The sequence below is a fragment of the Lycium ferocissimum genome, unplaced genomic scaffold (genome assembly GCF_029784015.1).
Source record: "Lycium ferocissimum isolate CSIRO_LF1 unplaced genomic scaffold, AGI_CSIRO_Lferr_CH_V1 ctg2667, whole genome shotgun sequence".
Taxonomy (NCBI): Eukaryota; Viridiplantae; Streptophyta; class Magnoliopsida; order Solanales; family Solanaceae; genus Lycium; species Lycium ferocissimum.
In genome coordinates this window covers 1-19,377 of record NW_026723085.1, presented here as the reverse complement: position 1 = coordinate 19,377, position 19,377 = coordinate 1, and the positions used below count along the sequence as shown (strand labels likewise).

Here is a 19,377-nt window from a genome sequence, read left to right as displayed (position 1 = left end):
TGTTCGAAAAAGAAGCAAGGCTATGAATACCATGACCAACCATCGATAAAGAGGAACCTTTCCATTTTTTTTTTTTGCCTTCAAGCATCCATAATACATCAGATTGAAAATGACATATCGATAGAAACTGATGACACCTTTAGAAAAATGAACTTTTCAAGTTTTTTTCTCCAAATAAAGCCCGCAAATACCGCCCGACTCGTCATCTTTTTAGTTTTATATGCTTAAGGGAACTTTATTATGCTTAAGGGAAGTTATTTCCTCGGGCATTTTTTTTTTTATTAAATTTTTTTGTTACTTAAGGGGTAGGGGAAGGGGATTTGAACCCTCACCAACAAAGTAAAAGTTCAGGTAGCCAATCATCTGAGCTACTAGATCCCTACTTTCCTTGGGCATTCACTATTGATTCTAAGGTATTTTATTTATTTAGTATCTCAAAGTGTATAATTACGAATTAGTAAATATGGTACGAGACATTTACTAGATCAGGACCCCACCCCCTTATTTTTATTATGAAGGTTTCTATCCAAATCACTCAACTATTATGGGGAGGTGCGGAAATCCGTTAGAAAATATAAAAATATTATAATCAATACATAAAAACTAAAATTTGTGTCTACTATTTGTAGTACGAAAAGTTTTGTCGAGTTATATATAGATATATGAAGAGTTTTGAAGCTAATTGAAATTCTTTTTTATAAGTATATGTATATACACGAAGAATTAATCTATTATTATATTTTATTTGAGACTTTTCGAATTACTATAAGCGAAATGAAACTCGATGTCATAATAAAACTAAACTACCAAAAGTGGTAGGCTTTTATTAATTTATTTATTTATTTTTTATATGGATTTTTCTTATATTTTATTTATGGATTTTTCTTTCATATGTAGGTCTCACATTATATATATATAGGTTTTTGACCGTACAATTTTTTTATATTTAATATTGGACTAAATTATTTTTTTCAAAAAAATTGGTTCGTGAAGTTTTTTAATTTCTAACCGCTCTTCGCGCTGATAAGTTGACTGTTTGGCCGATAATATAATACATTATTATAGTTCTAGCCTTATACGCGTCGCTTCTCGTCATCGGCCGGTCATACTTGTAAATCAGGTGGAGTTTGTTGACAAGAAGAGTAGTTCGAGGTCGAGGGCGAACATCTGCTGCTATTCATTCTCTCCAAGGAGGTACATTTGCCATCCATGACATCGTTTTCTCTGTGTTCTATCTTATAATTCGATTCGGACATAATAATTGATGATTGCAAAGGTCAATTTAGTTTTCTTTTTCAATTGGATTGTAAAAAGGTGGGTTGGGTATTCCAGATCTCAATCCATGTTTTGTTCTCTGTCCTTTCATCTTACGTTTTAGTTTAATGAGAGAGTTAAAGCAGTAGTTGTTAAATGAGTACGGTACTTCTCCATTTGGTGGCTAATTTCCCCAAAACATCATGTATTCTTTTAGGCTTACACTTCACCTTGCCAAACACTAATTAAACTGAAACTAAAAATTAGGTGCTTTCTCTAAGAAACATACTAAACCTGAAAATGTTTTATCTAATGTTCTATTTGCAAACAAGCACATCCTTGGATAGAATACCTTAGATTGTTAACACTCTTTGTGATTCCAAATTTAAGAGTAGATTACAACTGAAGCTGAAATTCGTTACTCAATTATAATCTCCAGCCGAAAGGGAAGTAGGCAATTATATACATTTTGAGGTCTTCAATCTTCAACATCATTGAGATCTTAAGGAGAAAACTATTGTAGTAAAGTTGTTTGTAATGATCTCAATTTGTTAGAGGCATGTGAGTTGGTTGACAATCAAAAGTGGGCAACTAGTTGACGCAACATCACTCTGTTAGCAATATAAACAGAGGAAAAATGTAAACCCAGGCAGTGAAGAATTAACCAAAAATCTCATTTTCTCAATCTAATTTTCATGTTCTTCTTCTCAATTCTCCCTCCTAATTCTCCTCTATCTCTCTATTTATCTTCCTTTCTGTCTCTTTCTTGCTATCGCTTATCTTTATCAATCTTCCTCGTCTTCTCCTAAAGTCTCCATAAGTCACTGCCAAGTTCATTGGTGAGGGTTACAACTGTGACTTATTTTGGTTTAAAGTACTTTAGATCTCATTTCGTTGAAAATCAATGTAATTCTACTTTGAGTTCAAACAATGAAAAGCTCTCTTGCCTATGTAATGATCCTTGAGGTTAGGATTATTACAATTTGTATCTGAGCATCCTTTTACGGCACCATTTCATTCCACCATATTGGTAGGACATTAAGAGAGTCAAAATGTAAATCGGCACATCCATTGCTTTTAGGAAATTTTGGCCGTGGAGAAAGGAGTCAACACTGGAATCAAACAAGAAGTTAGAGATGAATGAACATAGCCTAAAACAAGTGATTTTGCAAGGGTAAGTGTTTTGGACCCGGGAAAGCCATATGAAGAGGTTTATAACATTGAAGTGCTTATGATTATGAATTCTAATGTGAAGAAGGTAGAGGGTGAGAAAACATGGAGAAGCCTAACTCTAATGTGTGTAGTCTCAAGCCTTGCTCAACAAGTCTTCGATTGGTTCCTTACTAAACTTCTTCTCATTGGATGTGATATATTTGTTTTTGAATATATGGGTAAATGGTACGAAATGCCACCAGGTACAATGAGACAACATTGGTGGAGTTATCTGATAGATGCTACCATTTTTGAGAACTCTGAGAGGTCTCCTGTCGATTGTAAAATCTTGGAGTGTCCATTTCACCTGGCTTGAGCATACCTCCGAAGCAGAATTTGAGACGGTAAACCTGGCACATAAGCTTCTTCCTCTGTTGCCTCATGGAAAACCTCTCCTCCAATCAGTACTAACTTTTCTTCTGAGGGTTCTTTTGTGAAGAAGTGGTTAAAACGCAAACAAGAGAACATTAATCTACCATCTCTATGAGGTTTTAGCTCTTGATAACCCGTTGAGTGATCATCATAAACTTCCCTAATAGTTTGAAAGAGATTTCCTTCCCGTGCTGATCCAAGTAGCAAAAACTGTTGCCCACTCTTTTAGCAATAGAAACTTTAAAGTTAAGGCTTCCTTGAACTTTTGTCGAGACATGTATGAAGAAGGTGTTGTTCGTGTTATAACTACGTTGGTATTACTTGGCTCTCATGGTTCTGTTCTCGCTAGGTCATTTGTTGAGATTGACAATAATTGTATGCTTGAGTCATTATTTGTTTCAAAGGCAATCAAATGCACAGGGATGATCTAGTGACACATGTTGCTAATGTTAATACTTCAACTGTTGGAGATGGCACTACGTTTGCAATTTTGCTTGCTTTGCAATCTTTCTAGAAGGTTGCAAAACTATTGCCGCTAGTGTAAATGTGATGGAATTGCATTTCTAATATGGCCATTGGTGTTGTTACTGGTGATTTGAATAGCAAGGGATTCTTGATTAACATCCAAGAAGAGGTTACACATGTGGCCACTCCCTCTGCTGATGATGATCATGAAATTACAGAACTAATAACTCAAGCAATGGGAAAAGTTGGGAAGTAAGGCGCGAGTATATTTGCAATGAGAATACCTTGACTGATGAGTTGAAAGTGGTGGGAGGTATGAGGCTTGGTTGTGCTTATAAATACTCTTATTTTACCATCAAATGAGAAGACTCAAAAATGTGAATGGGACAACCACCGGTACTTCCTCATGACAAGAAAATCTACTGCTTGAACCCACTCCTTTGGATATTAAATATTGATGTTAAGAGAACCATGCCTTTGTTAATTGTTGGTGAAGATGTGAAAAGTAATGCATAGCCTGCTTAGAGCTTGTTTGGCCAAGATTCTAAAAACTGCTTAGTTTGAGCACTTTTATCAAAATAGCTTTTCAGACAAGTACTAGAAGCACTTTGTGTTTGACAAATTCATTTAGGAAGTGTTTTTTTAGCATTTGAGACACAAATTGTGTTTGGCCAATCTTTTCAAAAAGTGCCTATGAGCCTCAAATTACGAAAAATATAGTATTAAAGTTCATTTTACAGATTTTATAATTTAAATAAAGAAAATCCTTATGAAAGACTTTAATTAAGTGTTTATTTAGTTAAAAATTTTAAAAGGGGGAGAGGAAAAGAGAATTGTTATTATATTTGAGATATATAGGTTAAATTAATGAGAGATAATTTGGTAAACACAAATTTTTGGTAAGTGTATTTTGTCACGAAGAAATTGATTTTCAGCTTCTGCTTCTTTGTAGCTTCTCCTCAATGGCATAAAAGCTGCTTCTGTTGCTGCTCAAATTTCTTTTTTTCTTGTTTGTTTTTGGCCAAACATCTTAAGTCTCCAAAAAAGTATTTCGAAATAAAAAAGTGGTTTTGACTTCCTAGAAGCTTGCCTAGGTGTGAATATCATTTAAAGAAGGTAGGGTAGGTGAGGGAAACACACACACCAGACTCCTTTTGAGACACAATTGTCCAGATAAAGTTGAGTCTTCGTTAATGGATATTTTGGTTCCCCTTAATAGGGATTTCTTAAGATGCACAGGCTCATTGGCCATTTAGGAAGTTTGGTGTCATCTGTTTAGCTTCTTAAGTTTGGTTTTTCATTGGAGCTAGAATTCACATAAGAGGGTGGATTTGGTAATGCAGATGCGACAGTAGGCCCCACAATGTTCCATCCATTCATACTAGCAATCAGATAGTGTGACTCTTTCTTTCACCTCAGAGGATTTTTGACCAACAACCAAAACTATGGATTGATAGGGTGACAGGAAGATAATAATGTAATGGAGAAAGAAAGGTTCCAAAAAGTAGAGAACCTATATGTTTTTGGTGGGAGGTGGCAGATATCCCATGGAATTAGTCGAGGTGCGCGCAAGCTGGCTCGGACACCACGGTTATAAAAAGAAAGTAGAGGACCTACACGAAAATATGGTTCTCTACGAAATAACACCAATCATCTATATACATAGGCACCTTACGGATACACCCAAAAAAAAAACGAGAGACTATTTTCCAACTTAACAAAATCACTATCGACTCCTTCAAATGCTCTGATGTTTTTCTCTCTCCAAAGAACCCACATTGTGGCTAATGAAACAACATCCAAAGCCCTTGGTCTTATCTTCCTCCTAAAGACCCAACTATATGACGCCTACTTTACTATGCCCGTTATCACCTAAAGTAGACCAAACCACTTTGGGATTACTGAACACAATCGCGTAGTCACCTAGGAATGCATCAAAGATGATCAACATTTCCCCCACATCTACATGTAGCACCAACTAACATAGATGATCCTCTTTTTCCTCAAATTCTCTGTTGTCAGGATCACTCGCCATGCTGCCAGAATGTGAAGAAACACACCTTTCTAGGCATCCTGGTAATCTATATAGACTGATATGGAAACTCTAACTCCTTTCTCACTAACAAGCTCTGGTAATAAGATTGTGAACTAGCACCGTCCATACTTTTAGGCCATCTCCACAAGTCAGAAGTGTCATTCGATGCATTACCTATACTATAGATCAACCAGACATTGAAATTCATCCAATTCCGAATCCCCACATGTATCCCACGAATCTGTCGTATAGTTAATTTTTTTGGCACAAGATTTTGTATGTGTTAGGAAAGAAAAAGTTTATTTCCTTCTCTCTACACCACCTATGCCCCCAAGAACTGATCTTGCATCCATCCATCCTCTACCCTAAAAGGAAAGAAAAAGTTTATTTCCTTCTCTCTACACCACCTATGCCCCCAAGAACTGATCTTGCATCCATCCATCCTCTACCCTAAAGAAATTATGACCATTGAATTCTTCCCACTCCTTTATAATACCCTTCCAAAGGCAGCTTCCAAACGGAGCTATGATATTTCTAATCCTCCAACCCCTTTCCATCGTTCAATATTTCTCCATTATTACTCCCGACGTACAAGATTCACCTCTATCCCAAATCTTTAGATTCATTTTCTTAGTAAAGCGTTTTTGAACACTTTAAAATCTTTCACTCCATGTTCATCCCATTTCTTCAGGGTTGTGACCATTCTCACTAAATGAAATTTTTTATACCATTCCCCACATCCTATAAGAAATTTCATTGAAGTCTTTCCAACTTTTCATTCATGTTGGCCAGAGGACGTCTCGTGAGCCGGGGTTTTAGAGATGAGACCTTTTGGCGAAGCCAAGTCAATTTCGGGCCACCAAGCCCTGCAACGGATGAGAAGGCCCTATGGAGTAAAGGGAAACCGGTTTTCGGGTATCTAGGCATGGTTTATGCCATGATCAGTATAGGTATTCTTGGATTTCTTGTTTGGGCTCATCATATGTTTACTGTGGGCGTGCCTGCTAGAGTGACATGAAATATGTGAGAATGCTAGACAAAGTGCTTTTAATCAACACTTCATTACCTCCTTTCGACAGGTATCTCTTCTGCGAATTTGCTAGTCGTTTCTACTTTCTAGAACATTCTCTCCTTTCGACACGTATCTCTTCTGCCGAATCTGCTAGTCATTTCTAGACTTGATGAATAACTGGGTTCCACACTGCAAGATCGTTCTTGAAAGCACGCAACAACAAACCAATGTATGAAGCAGGTAGTGCACCTACTTTACAATTCAACACCTGCGCTAGCTCTTCAATGTTGCCCACTTCACCCACTAGTATAATCTCACATTTCCTGAGGTTTCCTCAGACCTGAGACTACCTGAAACCAAATGAGAATCTGTCTCAAGTATGACAACTGAGAAGCATCTACATCGCATAAAATCAAGGTATCATCAACAAATAAAAAATGGGTGACATATTGCCCCCTGAATGAGGCAGAGAAGCCCCTCAAAAGTCCTCATGCAACGGTCTTGTCCATATTTTACGCATAGCTTCCATTCCAAGATAAATAACATGAGTGATAAACAACATGGACTCCCGTTTACCGGAATAGAGAATCTGGCAGTCGACGACTTCTTCCAACCGTCGACACATGAATCATTAACTAACAAATGCAATCTTCCTCCTCCTAGATCCTTTGTTGAATTTCTTATATATTATCCTTAGCGTTGATGATATCCTCCTCTGTTTTCTCTCTCTCTCCTCTGTTCTCCAAAGGTAAGTGCAGCCCCTCCCCTCCCCTCCCCCCCAACCCCCACCCCACCCACCCCCCAACCAAGCCACCCCAAACGGCCACCGACGACTCTGCGACCCTATTTCTCTCTCTCTCTCTCCGTTCTCTCTCTCCTTTCTTTCTTTCCTTCTTCCTTTTGTTTGTTTTTTCTTTCTCTCTTTTCACTCTTCACTTACTACGTTTGCGATCGGAAACCCTCGAAAAACACGTTAGGCTCGAGCGGTGTTCGCGCGTACTCGAGTTTTCCGACGGTGAACGATTCCGGCACTGCCGAACAAGTATTCCCTACAGAGAACAAGCAGATTTCTCTTTTCTCGGTGGTGAACGAGTTTTATTTACTTGGAGTCGATGCATGACCAATAGCCCATTTCATGTCTTTTAGCTCATAAATTTGCTGCTCCGCTTAATCGAATACCCATTTCCTTGCTTATAGAATATTGCTGCTTTTGTGCTTTATTATTGATCCTTCGTTTGTCTTAGATTAACCTTTCACTAGCGTATATTTAACGCTTGCATTGGTGAGGGATGGTAGATTAGGGTCGTATTCTCGGTTGGGATCGGGGGCTGTGGGTTGGGGGCGGGGTTGAGAGAGGCTTTCTGTGCCGAGTAGGTGTCTTGAATATTGGGACTTTATCGGAAAGTCCGTAGGTAGTTAGTTAAGATTCTTAATAAGAGGAGGATTAATATAGCCGTCAAAGAGATTAAACGGGGGGACCTTGGCCAAGGACGCGGGGGCGGCACAAGCTGTTCCCCAAAATCGAGGCAAAATTTGGGGGGATCCCGAAGCCCAGCGAAAGGCCAAAAACAAAAGGTTTTAGGATTTTACCCAGGAGATAAAGGGAGGGGTTTTGGGCGCAGGTTCACCGAACATTATTGGGGCCCCGCCACCCGGGGGTTTTGACGGGAGGGGGAAAGGGGCTTTTGGGGGGACTTTGACGGTTTGGAAAAATACCGCCTAATTGGAAAAAACCCCAAAAGAGATTTCAAAGGGGGCAAACTTCCTTTTGGGGGGTTTGCGACAGACGCCGGATTTTTTCGGGGGCGACCGGGGGGGAGTCTCACCCCGGGTTTCGTTTTTGGCGGCAAACCAACCCCCAGTTTTCCGGGGCGATGAGCACTTTCAACCCGTAATTTTGGGCGCGACGCAAAAGACCCTTTTTGGGAAAAAAAACAAAAGGTTTGTAAGGACCCAAGGTCAACGAGCGAGAATTTACGACCCAAAAAAGTATCGGGGGATTCGGGGTTTTTGGGGGAAAGCAGCACCCAGGGGTTGGGGTGATCCGCCCCGTAGAGCAGGAAGGAGGGGGGAGCGGGGGACGAGGGGCGAGCGGAGGGGGCGCCGCACAGAAGACGGCAGGACGGTCCCCACGGGCCCCCCCGGGGGGCACCGGGGGACGGGGGAACGGAAACCACCCCGGGGGAAGGAAGAAGGGCGGGCTGTGACCCCCCGGGGGGAAGGGAAAAAGATCACGGATGGGCGGGGCCCGGGGGGAAAAAAAAACCCCCTTACGAATCGAGACGAGGCGGGGAAAAAAGTGGAGCCGCCGCAGAGAAGGGGGCACGCGAGGGGAGTAACATAAAGGAAGACGGGGGCGAAGAAACCGTAACGAGAGGGGGCCCAAATTACGAACTTCGAACAAAAAGGGGAAAAGAGAACGTGTGGGGAGCCCGGCATTGGGGCCGGATTTTGGTTATCAGGAAAGGTGGGGAAGGCGGGCGAGCCCCAGGCGCGAGGGAAGAGCGAGGGACCCAAATTTTCGGGTAACCAGGTGGTTTGAGGGCGAGGGGGTTTTTTTTAAATTCTTTTCAAGACAAAAAGACGCAAGAAAGGCACAAGATTCCCAAAAACCAACAGCATTCGCCGCAACAACATAAAGCTTGCTAAGTCACACTAGAAAGCGCGGGGGGGAAAACGGGGCGGGAGAGGCGTGTCTTTTTCCCGGGAACCCCCGGGGATTCCGGGGCGCCGCCCGGCTTTTTATTAAAGGAGACCCGGAGAAAAAGATGGAGAAAGACCAACGGTTCACCGCCCAAAAAGGGCCACGACGGGTTGCGAGGTCCCGGAGATGTCAACAAACGTAAAAAAGGGGAAATTGGGGCCGAAAAGGGATACGTAAAGGGCTAAGCCCCGCAGGGGACCAGGGGAGGAGCCCCAAAAGAGGTTTCCCGGGGGGGAAGGACCGCCCCCAGTTTTTTTATTCGCCTTGGTGATGGATGAATTGACGCGACAAATACAAGGTGAGGTGCCTTGGTGTGTTATTCGCGGATGGCCTTAGTGCGATTGACGAGACTCGCGACGAGTTTAACGATAAAATTTGGGCTGGAGACAGGACATTGGAGTCTAAAGGATTTAGAGGTGAGTAGGACCGAAGACGGAATACTTGGAGTGCGGGTTGATGGCGTACGCGTGGTGATGAGGAAGTGAGGCTAAGTACCCGGAGCCGTTTCAAAAGAAAGGAAGTTTCAGTATCTTGGAGTGCAGTATACGGGGGAGATGGAGATATCGACGACGATGTTTTACATCGTATTGGTGCGGGGAGTGGATGAAATGGAGGCTAGCCTCCCAGGGTCTTTATGTGATAAGAAAGTGCCACCAAAACTTAAGGCAAGTTCTACAAAGTGGTGGTTAGACCGACTTTATTGTACGCGAGCGGAGTGTTGGCCGGTCGAGAATCACTCCGGGGACATGAAAGTCGCGGAAACGCGGAATGCGGCGGTGGATGTGTGGGCACACGAGCGGGGATAGAATTAGGAAACGAAGATATCCGAGACAACGCGGGAGTGGCATCGCTGGAGGACAAGACGCGGGAAGTCGAGGTCGAGATGGTTTGGGCAATGTGAAGAGAGACACGTACGCTCCGCGAGGTGTGAAAGGTTGGCTATGGACGGTTCGCAGAGGTAAGGAGGCCGGGGAAGTATTGGGAGAGAGGGGATTAGACGAGGATACGATACGCTCACCACCGAGGGATACGACCTGGGATAGGAGGCGTGTGAGGACTCGGGATTAGGATAGAGAGTCAGGTGGCTTATCCTTTCACCATACAGAGTTGCGCTTTGCTCATTTATTTATTGCCATTTGATTTCTCGTATTTGATCGTTGCTTATATTTGTTGGGTCGTGTACTTTGTTTATCCTATTTATCTATAGTAGTTAATGTCCTTTTTCACGATCGTTCTTTCATGACTTTCTCGCTTTTGTTATTCCTTGTTTTCATATTGTTTTTTCGCATGCTCGTCCTATCCGACCTTTTGTCTTGTTTTCCTTGTTTTCCTCTCTTAAGCCGAGGTCTTTCGAAACAGCCGCCCCTACCTTTCAAGGTGGGGGTTAGATCTGCGTACACTCTACCCTCCCCAGACCCCACATGGTGGGATTATACTGGGCTTCTTGTTGTTGTTGTTGTTGTTGATGATAGGGCAATTGAATAAAAGGTATAAATAATATAGAATTTCTTTCAAATTTGTTGTTTTGTGCTTGTTAGTCACTCATATAATATATTTTAAGGTTAAAAATCTAGCTTGAATTTTAACAATAATACATAGGGCGGCTCCCTAAAGTTGGCCACTATTTTCATTTAGCCACTTGAACTGAGGCCAGTATCTATAGATGCTCAAATCTCAGTCCATATATGCCCATTAAACACAAAACTAATCAGTAAAAAAATTACAATGCGTGTATTCACACCCGTTAACATGACAAAAATTAACAAATGAAAAAAAAATGCCACATGACTTTTGACTTAAGTTAATGAAAAAACACTTTTCAACAATAAAGAAAAGAAAGAAAAATATGTTTTCAAAAAGAAAGCGCCTTCCCTGTTGCCGGCAAGTACGCCCTCGCCCATTCCCCTATTCTTCTTCTTCTTCACCCGTCATCTTATATATCTTCTTTCAACCACTTCTCCAACAAACAAGAAACCGTAAAAAGACCAGATTTTAGGTATTTTCATAGCTCGAAACACCATGAGATCAACCACTAGTTTCTACTCCAAATTCCTGTGTAAAAACCATCATCCACCACCATCATCGAAACAAAACCAAAGACAGTGGTGCTAAGTCCCTTCAGTTTACAGGAAGCCCCATTTCTTTCGGCCCATTGATTCTTTCAACGCCCAAATTAAGCAACGATTCTGCTTCGTCCATGTGCCTTCCGCTTAATTTCACAACAAGAATGAGCTTTCACGAGAAAGTGAAGGAGAAGAAGAGAGTTCGATTTTGGGGTTCTGAGAGTTGTTTTTGGGTTTTCTTGAGTTCTTGCAACCTCAATTATCACGGAAAATTGTTAAGAATTTGAGTGAAAAATCATCGGGTTTCAAGAGTGGCAGCGGTGGCATCTACGGTGGTTTATTAAAAAAATTATGATAAAAAAAGAAGAAGAAGTGAGAAATACTTTTTTTGCCATGTGAGCTTTTTGTGTTTAATAGAGACAGACTAAGTGAAGTTGGAGGATTAATGCCTTAACGGATACAAGCTTCTGTTGACTGAGGTGGCTAAGTGCAAATAGTGGCCAACTTCAGGGAGCCGTCTATGTATTTCGCATAAAAAAATCTAGCCTGAACTTTCTTTCGTAATGCCATAAGTATATTGGTAATTAATGTTACCTTTTCAAAAAAAAAGAAAAAAGAAAGAAGTATATTTGTAATTACTTGGACATCCTTTGATTTTTGTTCAATAAGAGAATCTGCATTAAATGAATAGGTCTTGGGGAAGTCAACAAACGTGCTCTAATAGGTTATTTTCTTTGTTCCTATTTTTTGCTTGTATGCTTTGTTTTCACAACCCAAGCCATCCAACCAATGTAGTGGAGAGTTTCTCCTGAATAACTCTATTGGAACTAAAAGTGCTTCTACATTTTAACTTAACTAATCTATTGATCTTCATATCTCATCCTCATTTCTATTGAAGTTACCACTGTGATAAGTTGGATAATACTTTGATGAAATTGGTGAAGCAAGTTTTCCAGAATTTTTCCTTAGCTGTTTGAATTTTCATAATTTGTCGTATTTTAGTCTATCTATTGTTCTATGGTGCCCCTCTCTCTTGTTGACTGCTCACCCTGCACCAGATGCAATAATAAATCTTTGTTTCATTCTTAGCCGCAATAATTTTTCTCCTTTTGTAGATGAATGATGAGAATAGAACATATACAGTGGATGAAGCACTTGTTGCCCTTGGCAATGATGAGAATAGAACATATACAGTGGATGAAGCACTTGTTGCCCTTGGCTTTGGGAATTTCCAAGTCCTTGTGCTTGTCTACGCCGGGATGGGCTGGATTTCTGAAGCTATGGAAATGATGCTTCTCTCTTTTGTTGGGCCAGCTGTGCAATCAGCCTGGGATCTTTCTACTCATGAAGAGAGCTTACTTACTAGTGTGGTTTTTGCCGGCATGTTGATCGGATCCTACTTATGGGGTAGCATTTCAGATAAGTGTGGAAGGAGGTTAGTGACTTCATCTCCGTGTCTCTAAAGTACTACCGCAATTACTGTGTTTCTTATAAGTTATAACTGAGTCCGTATAAGAGAGATGTTACAATTGAGGATTAGATTTTTTTTTTTTTTTTTTGCACCCATGAGGTTCCTATATGTCTTAGAAAGTTGGGTGATGGTTGTAGAGAACCATATCTTTTGTAAGGTTTTCTACTTGTATCTGAGTGTTTTTTGCCCATATTTTATTAAAGATTATTACTTAAGCTGTTTTTTCAATTACATACTTTAAGCGGGGGTCCTAGTTTTAAGAAAAAGGATGCTTATCACACATCAATCCTTGCTTGCCATGTATTTTTTTTTTTTCATTATCAAAAGTTCATCGGTACACAAGATTTGAAACAACCAAAACAACAAACAGATTATTCAACATCATCTTCATCACAATTTTTTGCACTTGACTATTCTCACCAACTTTTTTCTTTTTAAAAAACTTTAACTCTATTCCCATGTCAGGTTTTGAAAAGTGAGTTAGCCGGCGAGGCCACCAGTGAACCACAAGATGATTCAACATCATCTTCATCACCATTTGAAACATCTGCCACGTTTCCACCACCAATCTCACCATCGCCAACAAAAACCCACTGTTGAATTCAATGTGTTTGGTACATCGGAGAGTATTTTTCCTAATACAATCTGTTAAAAAAATGGATCTTTGACCTAATTCAACCTCAAAAGCTAGCTCAAATAGGAGAGGATTTCTCAAGACCATATAAGGGGACTTAGAACCCATCCCACAAACGATGTGGGACTCCAATCCCCCCGATGAGGATAGGTCTGGCTCTGATACCATGTTAAAAAAATGGATCTTGGACCTAAATCAACACCAACAGCTAGCTCATGAGGAGAGGATTGCCTAAGAACATATAAGGAGACTTAGAACTCATCCCAAAAACGATGTGGGACTCCAACACAATAATTTCCCAAAGAATTGGTTACCAAAATTATTTCAATGATAAGAACACTTCATATGCAGTGGCGGATCTAGGATTTTTGGTAAGGGGGTTCAACATTTGAAGAGATGAACAATATCTATATATATATATATTTTAACAAAGTGTATCATGTCCATATGTAAATCAAACTTACATTTAAAATAAACTAATAGTAATAATATGTTTTTCTAGACTAACTTTAAAAAAAATTATAAGTACTATGAAAAAACGCATTAAGTAAGCGAAGGGAATAAATCTTTAAATAAATAATAAAAAATGAACTTAGGATGACTGCAAAAATAACTAAAAATAAAAAAATTCAAATTTATCAGTATAAAAAGTTAAAAGCAATACTTTTTCCGAAGAATGTTAGACACAAATCTTTTTAACAAAAACATATCAAGGCATTAGATATGTGTATGTATTATCCACATATACATATACGATAATAATTTTAGTCATAGTAAGTAAAAGAAACAAGAATGAAATAAAAAGTAAAGGAAGATAGTGGTAATTTTTATTAAAACCACAAAAGGTGTGGTGAAGTGGATGAGGCTGCTTCTCCCTTAACCAAACGTCTCAGGTTTGAGTCCTGGGTATGGAAAAATCCTTGGTAGGGAGCGCTTCCCTTGAATGGCCCATACGTGGCGCGAATCCGGGTGAAACCATTTTTTATGTTATTAAAAGAAGAAGCAGAAAGATATAGAAAAGAAAGGAAGAGATCACTAGTAATTTAAAAGGAAAAGATGAAGAACGAAATAAAAAAGAAAGAAAGAGCGTGAGATTGAGTGAAATGATGCAATTGGAGTTGTGCTTTTTGCTGAATGGAGTAATAAATAGTGGTAAAAGCAAATGAAACATTTAATTTGTTAAAACAACAAAAAGAAAAAAGAAAAATAGAAGCCAAGGCAGTGGAACACCATGAAATTGACTCTGGAAAAATGTAAAAGTGAGGATAGAAGGAAACGAACACATGACCTACCACGAAATTTGAACCCACTTAATCTCCGCACCATACATCGTTCTCAGTTCAAGGGGGTTCAAAACAAGCTTTAAGCTAATATCATCGTTATTTTGTAAGGCAATTACATACGACATCGGAAACATTACGGACCAAGGGGGTTCAAACCCCCTTCCCCTTTTCATATGAGAGGCACCAATGTAGCTAAGAATTTAGCATTACAAGCTATACAGGCAGTATCTCGTCATACAGAGCATAGATCAAAATATATCAAAATATAAGAAAGCGAATTATAATAAACTGACAAGCCAGTGGTCCAAAAATTTAAGTGTCATGTGTGTAAATTTTGCTGAAACAACTAAAAGTTCACAAAATTGAACTGTTAAGATATATAATTAAGCTCAGTGTCAATATCTCAAATATTATACTGGATAAAGTCATGATAAATAAAGGGAAAGAAACTATATTGAGAAATACCCATTTGCTTTAAATTTAAAGAAAGAACAAAGTACGCTCTCAGAAGATCGATGATGTGTTGATTATCTTTGGGAGGAAGGGTTACCCTGATCAATTCTGTTCTTTGCCTACTTATGTTATGTCTCTGTTTCCCTTACCAACAAACATCCAGAAAAAATTAGACAGACTCAAAAGGGAATTTTTGTGGCAAGGGAATAAAGAGGGCAAAGGTTACAAATTAGTGAAATGGCAGGTTGCAATGCAGGGGAAAGAAAGGGGTGGGCTGGGTATAAGAAACTTGAGATCTCAAAATAACAGCTTATTGATGAAATGGCTATGGAGATACAACACTGAGGAAAATGCATTGTGGAAGGAGGTTATCAAATGCAAGTTTGGTGAACTCAATCACTGGTGTACAAATGTATGCAATGGCACTTATGGAGTTGTAGTTTGGAAGACTATAAGAGCACCTTGGCCAAAGCTGGAAAGAAACTTGAAGATGAATGGAAACAAGGTTCTGGAAGGATGCTTGGAATGAGCAAGTTCCACTTATGGATACTTATCCAGACTTGTTCATTTTATGCAATAACCCAGAGGTGATTATAAATGAAATATGGAGTGTACAGGGATGGGACTTAACTTTCAGAAGATTTTTGAATGATTGGGAGATAGATAGGGTGGCTGATCTGTTGAGCAGGATTGGTAACTTCCAAGGTACCAACACTGATGCAGATACTTTGAGATGGAGACACAATAGTGACGGGCAATTCTCAGTAAAGAGAGCTTACAGAAAGGACATAGGGCAGAATGAGGAGCACCAAAGATTTTGGATAAAAATTTGGAAGTGTCCAGCACCAACCAAGGTGAAATGTTTCACTTGGTTGGTGGCAAAGAGGGCTTGTTTGACTCATGAAGTGTTGAAGAAGAAAGGAAACATCATAGTCTCCAGATGTTTTCTATGCAATGAAACTGATGAAACCAACAACGACCTCTTTCTTCACTGCAAATTCACAGCAGAACTATGGTCCCTGTTTTTCAACCTGACAGAGACAACATGGACTATGCCAGAGCACACTGCAGATCTACTAAGTTGTTGGATGAGAAGAGGAGGCAGCAAGTGTCAAAAGAAGTGGTGGAGGATGATCCCACATTGTATCTGGTGGACCATCTGGAAAGAAAGGAATGGGAGGTGTTTTAAAGATAGATCCAAAATAGAATTGTATAGTATCTTTCTACTTCTGGTGTAAAGAAATAGGATTAGAGGATATAGATCATTTTGTAGACTTATTAAAATCCCTGTAAGTATCTCTTTTCTATTTCTGTTTTTAGACTAACACTTTTGAAGGTCTCCAGCATATCCTTAATGCTGAGGAATACAAATTTACCAGTTTCAAAAAAAAAAAAAGACAAAAAAAAGATCGATGATGTGTTGAAGCCATGAAAGCTCGATGAGATCTGAGTGAAGAGGTTGCATTTTTATGGGATTTTAAGGCCACCATATTGAGTTTCAATACCATTGCAGATGATTTGCTTTCAGCAAAAAATCAACTTCACCTCGGTCGTTTCGCCTGTTTTACATTTTGATATGTTGCATAGGAGTGAGAAAGAAGTGAAAGGTGCAGAGAGAAATGGACCATTTTGCTATTGCCGGACTTATATTCTGGTGGAGAAGATGATGGGTAAGGAAAGAGGAAAGGAAGAAAAGAACTCAAAGAAGGAAAGAAAGAAAAAGTCTTGCAAGAAAGATTTTAGTAATCAAATCACGTTCAGGGTAGGAGTTGGAAGTATGATAAGTTTTGGAGTCACAGGTCGTGTGGAGTGAGGGAGTTGAAGTTTGCTTTTCCAAAAATATACAGTATTTTGGGCCAGAGATAGATGACTGTCCAACAAATTCGTGGAATGCATGTTGGGAAGTTCATTGTGATTTGAGATTTAGGTGTATTTATGCCTTTCCCTTTACTTTATTCTCAAATGAATTTTCGGTGCTTATATGATTTTGCTTACACGTACTAAATGTTTCTCTTTCTATATCGAAATTAATTCTGGGCTTTCTCCTTTTGCTTTTCCTATGGTTTGTCATTCAGGAGAGGGTTTCTTATGACAGCAGTATTTACTGCAACAGCTGGCTTTCTAAGTGCTTTTTCCTCAAATTTCCTTTTGCTGATTATCCTCCGCTGTTTAGTTGGCATTGGTTTAGGAGGGGGGCCTGTTCTCGCTGCTTGGTTTTTGGAGTTTATTCCTGCTCTTCATCGAGGCACTTGGATGGTAGTATTTTCAGGTTTCTGGACTGTTGGTACAGTTCTCGAGGCTTCACTTGCTTGGGTAAGGCCATTCTGCTTTGGATTTAAAGAACGGAGTCTTCTTCTGTATTATGGCCATGAAATTAATTGCCATTTTTTTTTATCCTCCTAACGTAGAAGTAAGCAAGTTCTCTTGCTTTTTGGTGTATACTCTTCTCTATACAGTATACACTGTGAATAAGTGCCTTCTTGTTTGTCAAACATAATAGTAGGCTTAATTTCTTGGGCACAGGGCTTTTCGTCTCTGTCAAACACAATAGTAGGCTGAATCTCTTGGGCATTGATTAATTAAATGGGAGTGATAATCTTTCACGTGACTTTCCTCTTGGATGATGGTTCATTGTTTTAAGGTGCATTTAGTAGAATACTAAATCTTTAGAGGGGAGGCCAAGTAAAATCTCAAAATCTTTGGGAGTGGCCAGCTTTTCATATTATTTTTAGTGTTTTTGGCTGTCTAATCCAACTCAGGCTTCCAGAATGATGCTTCGTATGCCCTGAATAATATTCAAGAACCACATGAAGCATGTATTTTTTGGTTAGCTTTGATATGACTAATGTTTGAAGGGAGATATTCGGCAACTCATATGTTTTATGCTGCTCGTAGGCTGTCATGCCAAGGTTGGGTTGGAGGTGGCTACTTGGTTTTTCAGCTCTCCCCTCTTCACTTCTTCTTTTGTTTTATGGGGTAACACTTGAGTCACCTCGGTACTTATGCATGAAAGGAAGAAAAACAGAGGCACTTGTTGTTTTGGAGAAAATTGCGAGAATGAATGGTAGAAAGCTTCCTCGTGGTATTCTTGTCTCTGATAACGAAATTGAGCTAGATGAAAATTTGTCTCTATCAGAAGATAAAGAGTTGCTATCTCCAAGTGCTAATGGAGAAGTGACACTTGAACAAGTGGAATCTAGTCAAAGGGGAACCTCACCACTAGTTACTCTCCTTTCACCAGAGTTAGCCAAGTCAACCATTCTTTTATGGTTGGTCTTCTTTGGAAATGCATTTTCGTACTATGGCCTTGTTTTGCTGACCACAAAGTTAAGCGGTGGACAAAATAAATGCCTACCAGCTGAATTGCAACTCAAAAAGTCCCATGATGTTAGCTACAGAGATGTCTTCATAACTAGCTTTGCAGGTATTTGTCTCTTACTTCTAAATGTACTCAAGTAGAGGAAGTTTCGATTTCTTGTCACTTGGCCTCTTTAGAGAGCTGACGATCTGGTTGCTTTCATTTACTTGAAGAATTCCCAGGTCTTATTATTTCTGCGGTAACAATTGACAAGCTCGGTCGTAAGCTCTCGATGTCTATTATGTTCTTCCTTTGTTGCATGTTCCTCATCCCTCTTGTGTATAATCAACCTCAAGGATTAACGACAAGCCTTCTATTTGGAGCTCGCACGTGTATTTCAGCAACCTTCACAATTGTCTTTATTTATGCTCCAGAGGTAAGCTAGTAGATCTTTCAAGAGATAGTCAAAAGTTTTCACCTCTGAAGAAAATATTCAACAGAGAAAGACGTGGTAGAGCCAACTTTTTTACGTTTTTTTTATGCTTGTTGAATCATATTCAGCTATATATAGTAACCAAGAGTGTTTATGCTACTGAAAGCATTTAATTGGCCATAACATTTGATCTCGATGCATTGTTTTGGGCTTCATTTCAGATATATCCTACGTCCGTGAGGACCACTGGTGTTGGTATTGCGAGCTCGGTGGGAAGAATTGGAGGAATGATATGTCCCCTCGTGGCAGTAGGTCTGATGCATGGATGCCATCAATCTCTAGCCATTATTCTATTTGTGAGCGTTCTGCTGCTATCAGGTGTATGCGTAATTCTTTTCCCATTTGAAACAAAGGGCCGTGAATTGAGTGATACTGTACCTCGATCAAAGCTGCAGAAGACATCTTCATCGGAAAACCCCATATGAATAAAACATGTCGGATCACATAAACTCCTCAATTTCCAAAAGTATGGTGACTGGAAAAATCCCTACGCACGTTCCTGGTGGTTATGCTTTCGCCAATGCTCACGTTGAAATAAAAACTACTGCGAATTGTGAAACGAAACAAACAGGATCATACGAACAAATTATGCGGAAATTTGGAAAACTATCATCTTAAGTATGACAAG

General features: G+C 39.7%; 1 protein-coding gene across 3 annotated transcripts; it reads left to right on the top strand.

The window, feature by feature from the left end:
• Positions 1-1,034: 1,034 nt before the first annotated feature.
• LOC132043642 (organic cation/carnitine transporter 7) lies at positions 1,035-19,198 on the top strand. Of its 3 annotated transcripts, none has more exons than XR_009411885.1 (6): positions 1,035-1,194; positions 12,233-12,552; positions 17,034-17,271; positions 17,854-18,382; positions 18,490-18,767; positions 18,911-19,050. XR_009411885.1 is itself a non-coding variant. In XM_059434115.1 (6 exons), exons 2-6 carry the CDS (start codon positions 12,233-12,235, stop codon positions 19,172-19,174), a joined length of 1,545 nt encoding a protein of 514 aa, XP_059290098.1. In that variant the 5' UTR covers positions 1,037-1,194; the 3' UTR covers positions 19,175-19,198. The 3 variants fall into 3 exon arrangements, 2 of the variants coding, with proteins under 2 accessions (XP_059290098.1, XP_059290097.1); XM_059434115.1 differs by having other exon boundaries at positions 1,037-1,194; positions 18,499-18,692; positions 18,911-19,198; XM_059434114.1 differs by having other exon boundaries at positions 1,040-1,194; positions 18,490-18,692; positions 18,911-19,198.
• The last annotated feature ends 179 nt before the right edge of the window (positions 19,199-19,377 follow it).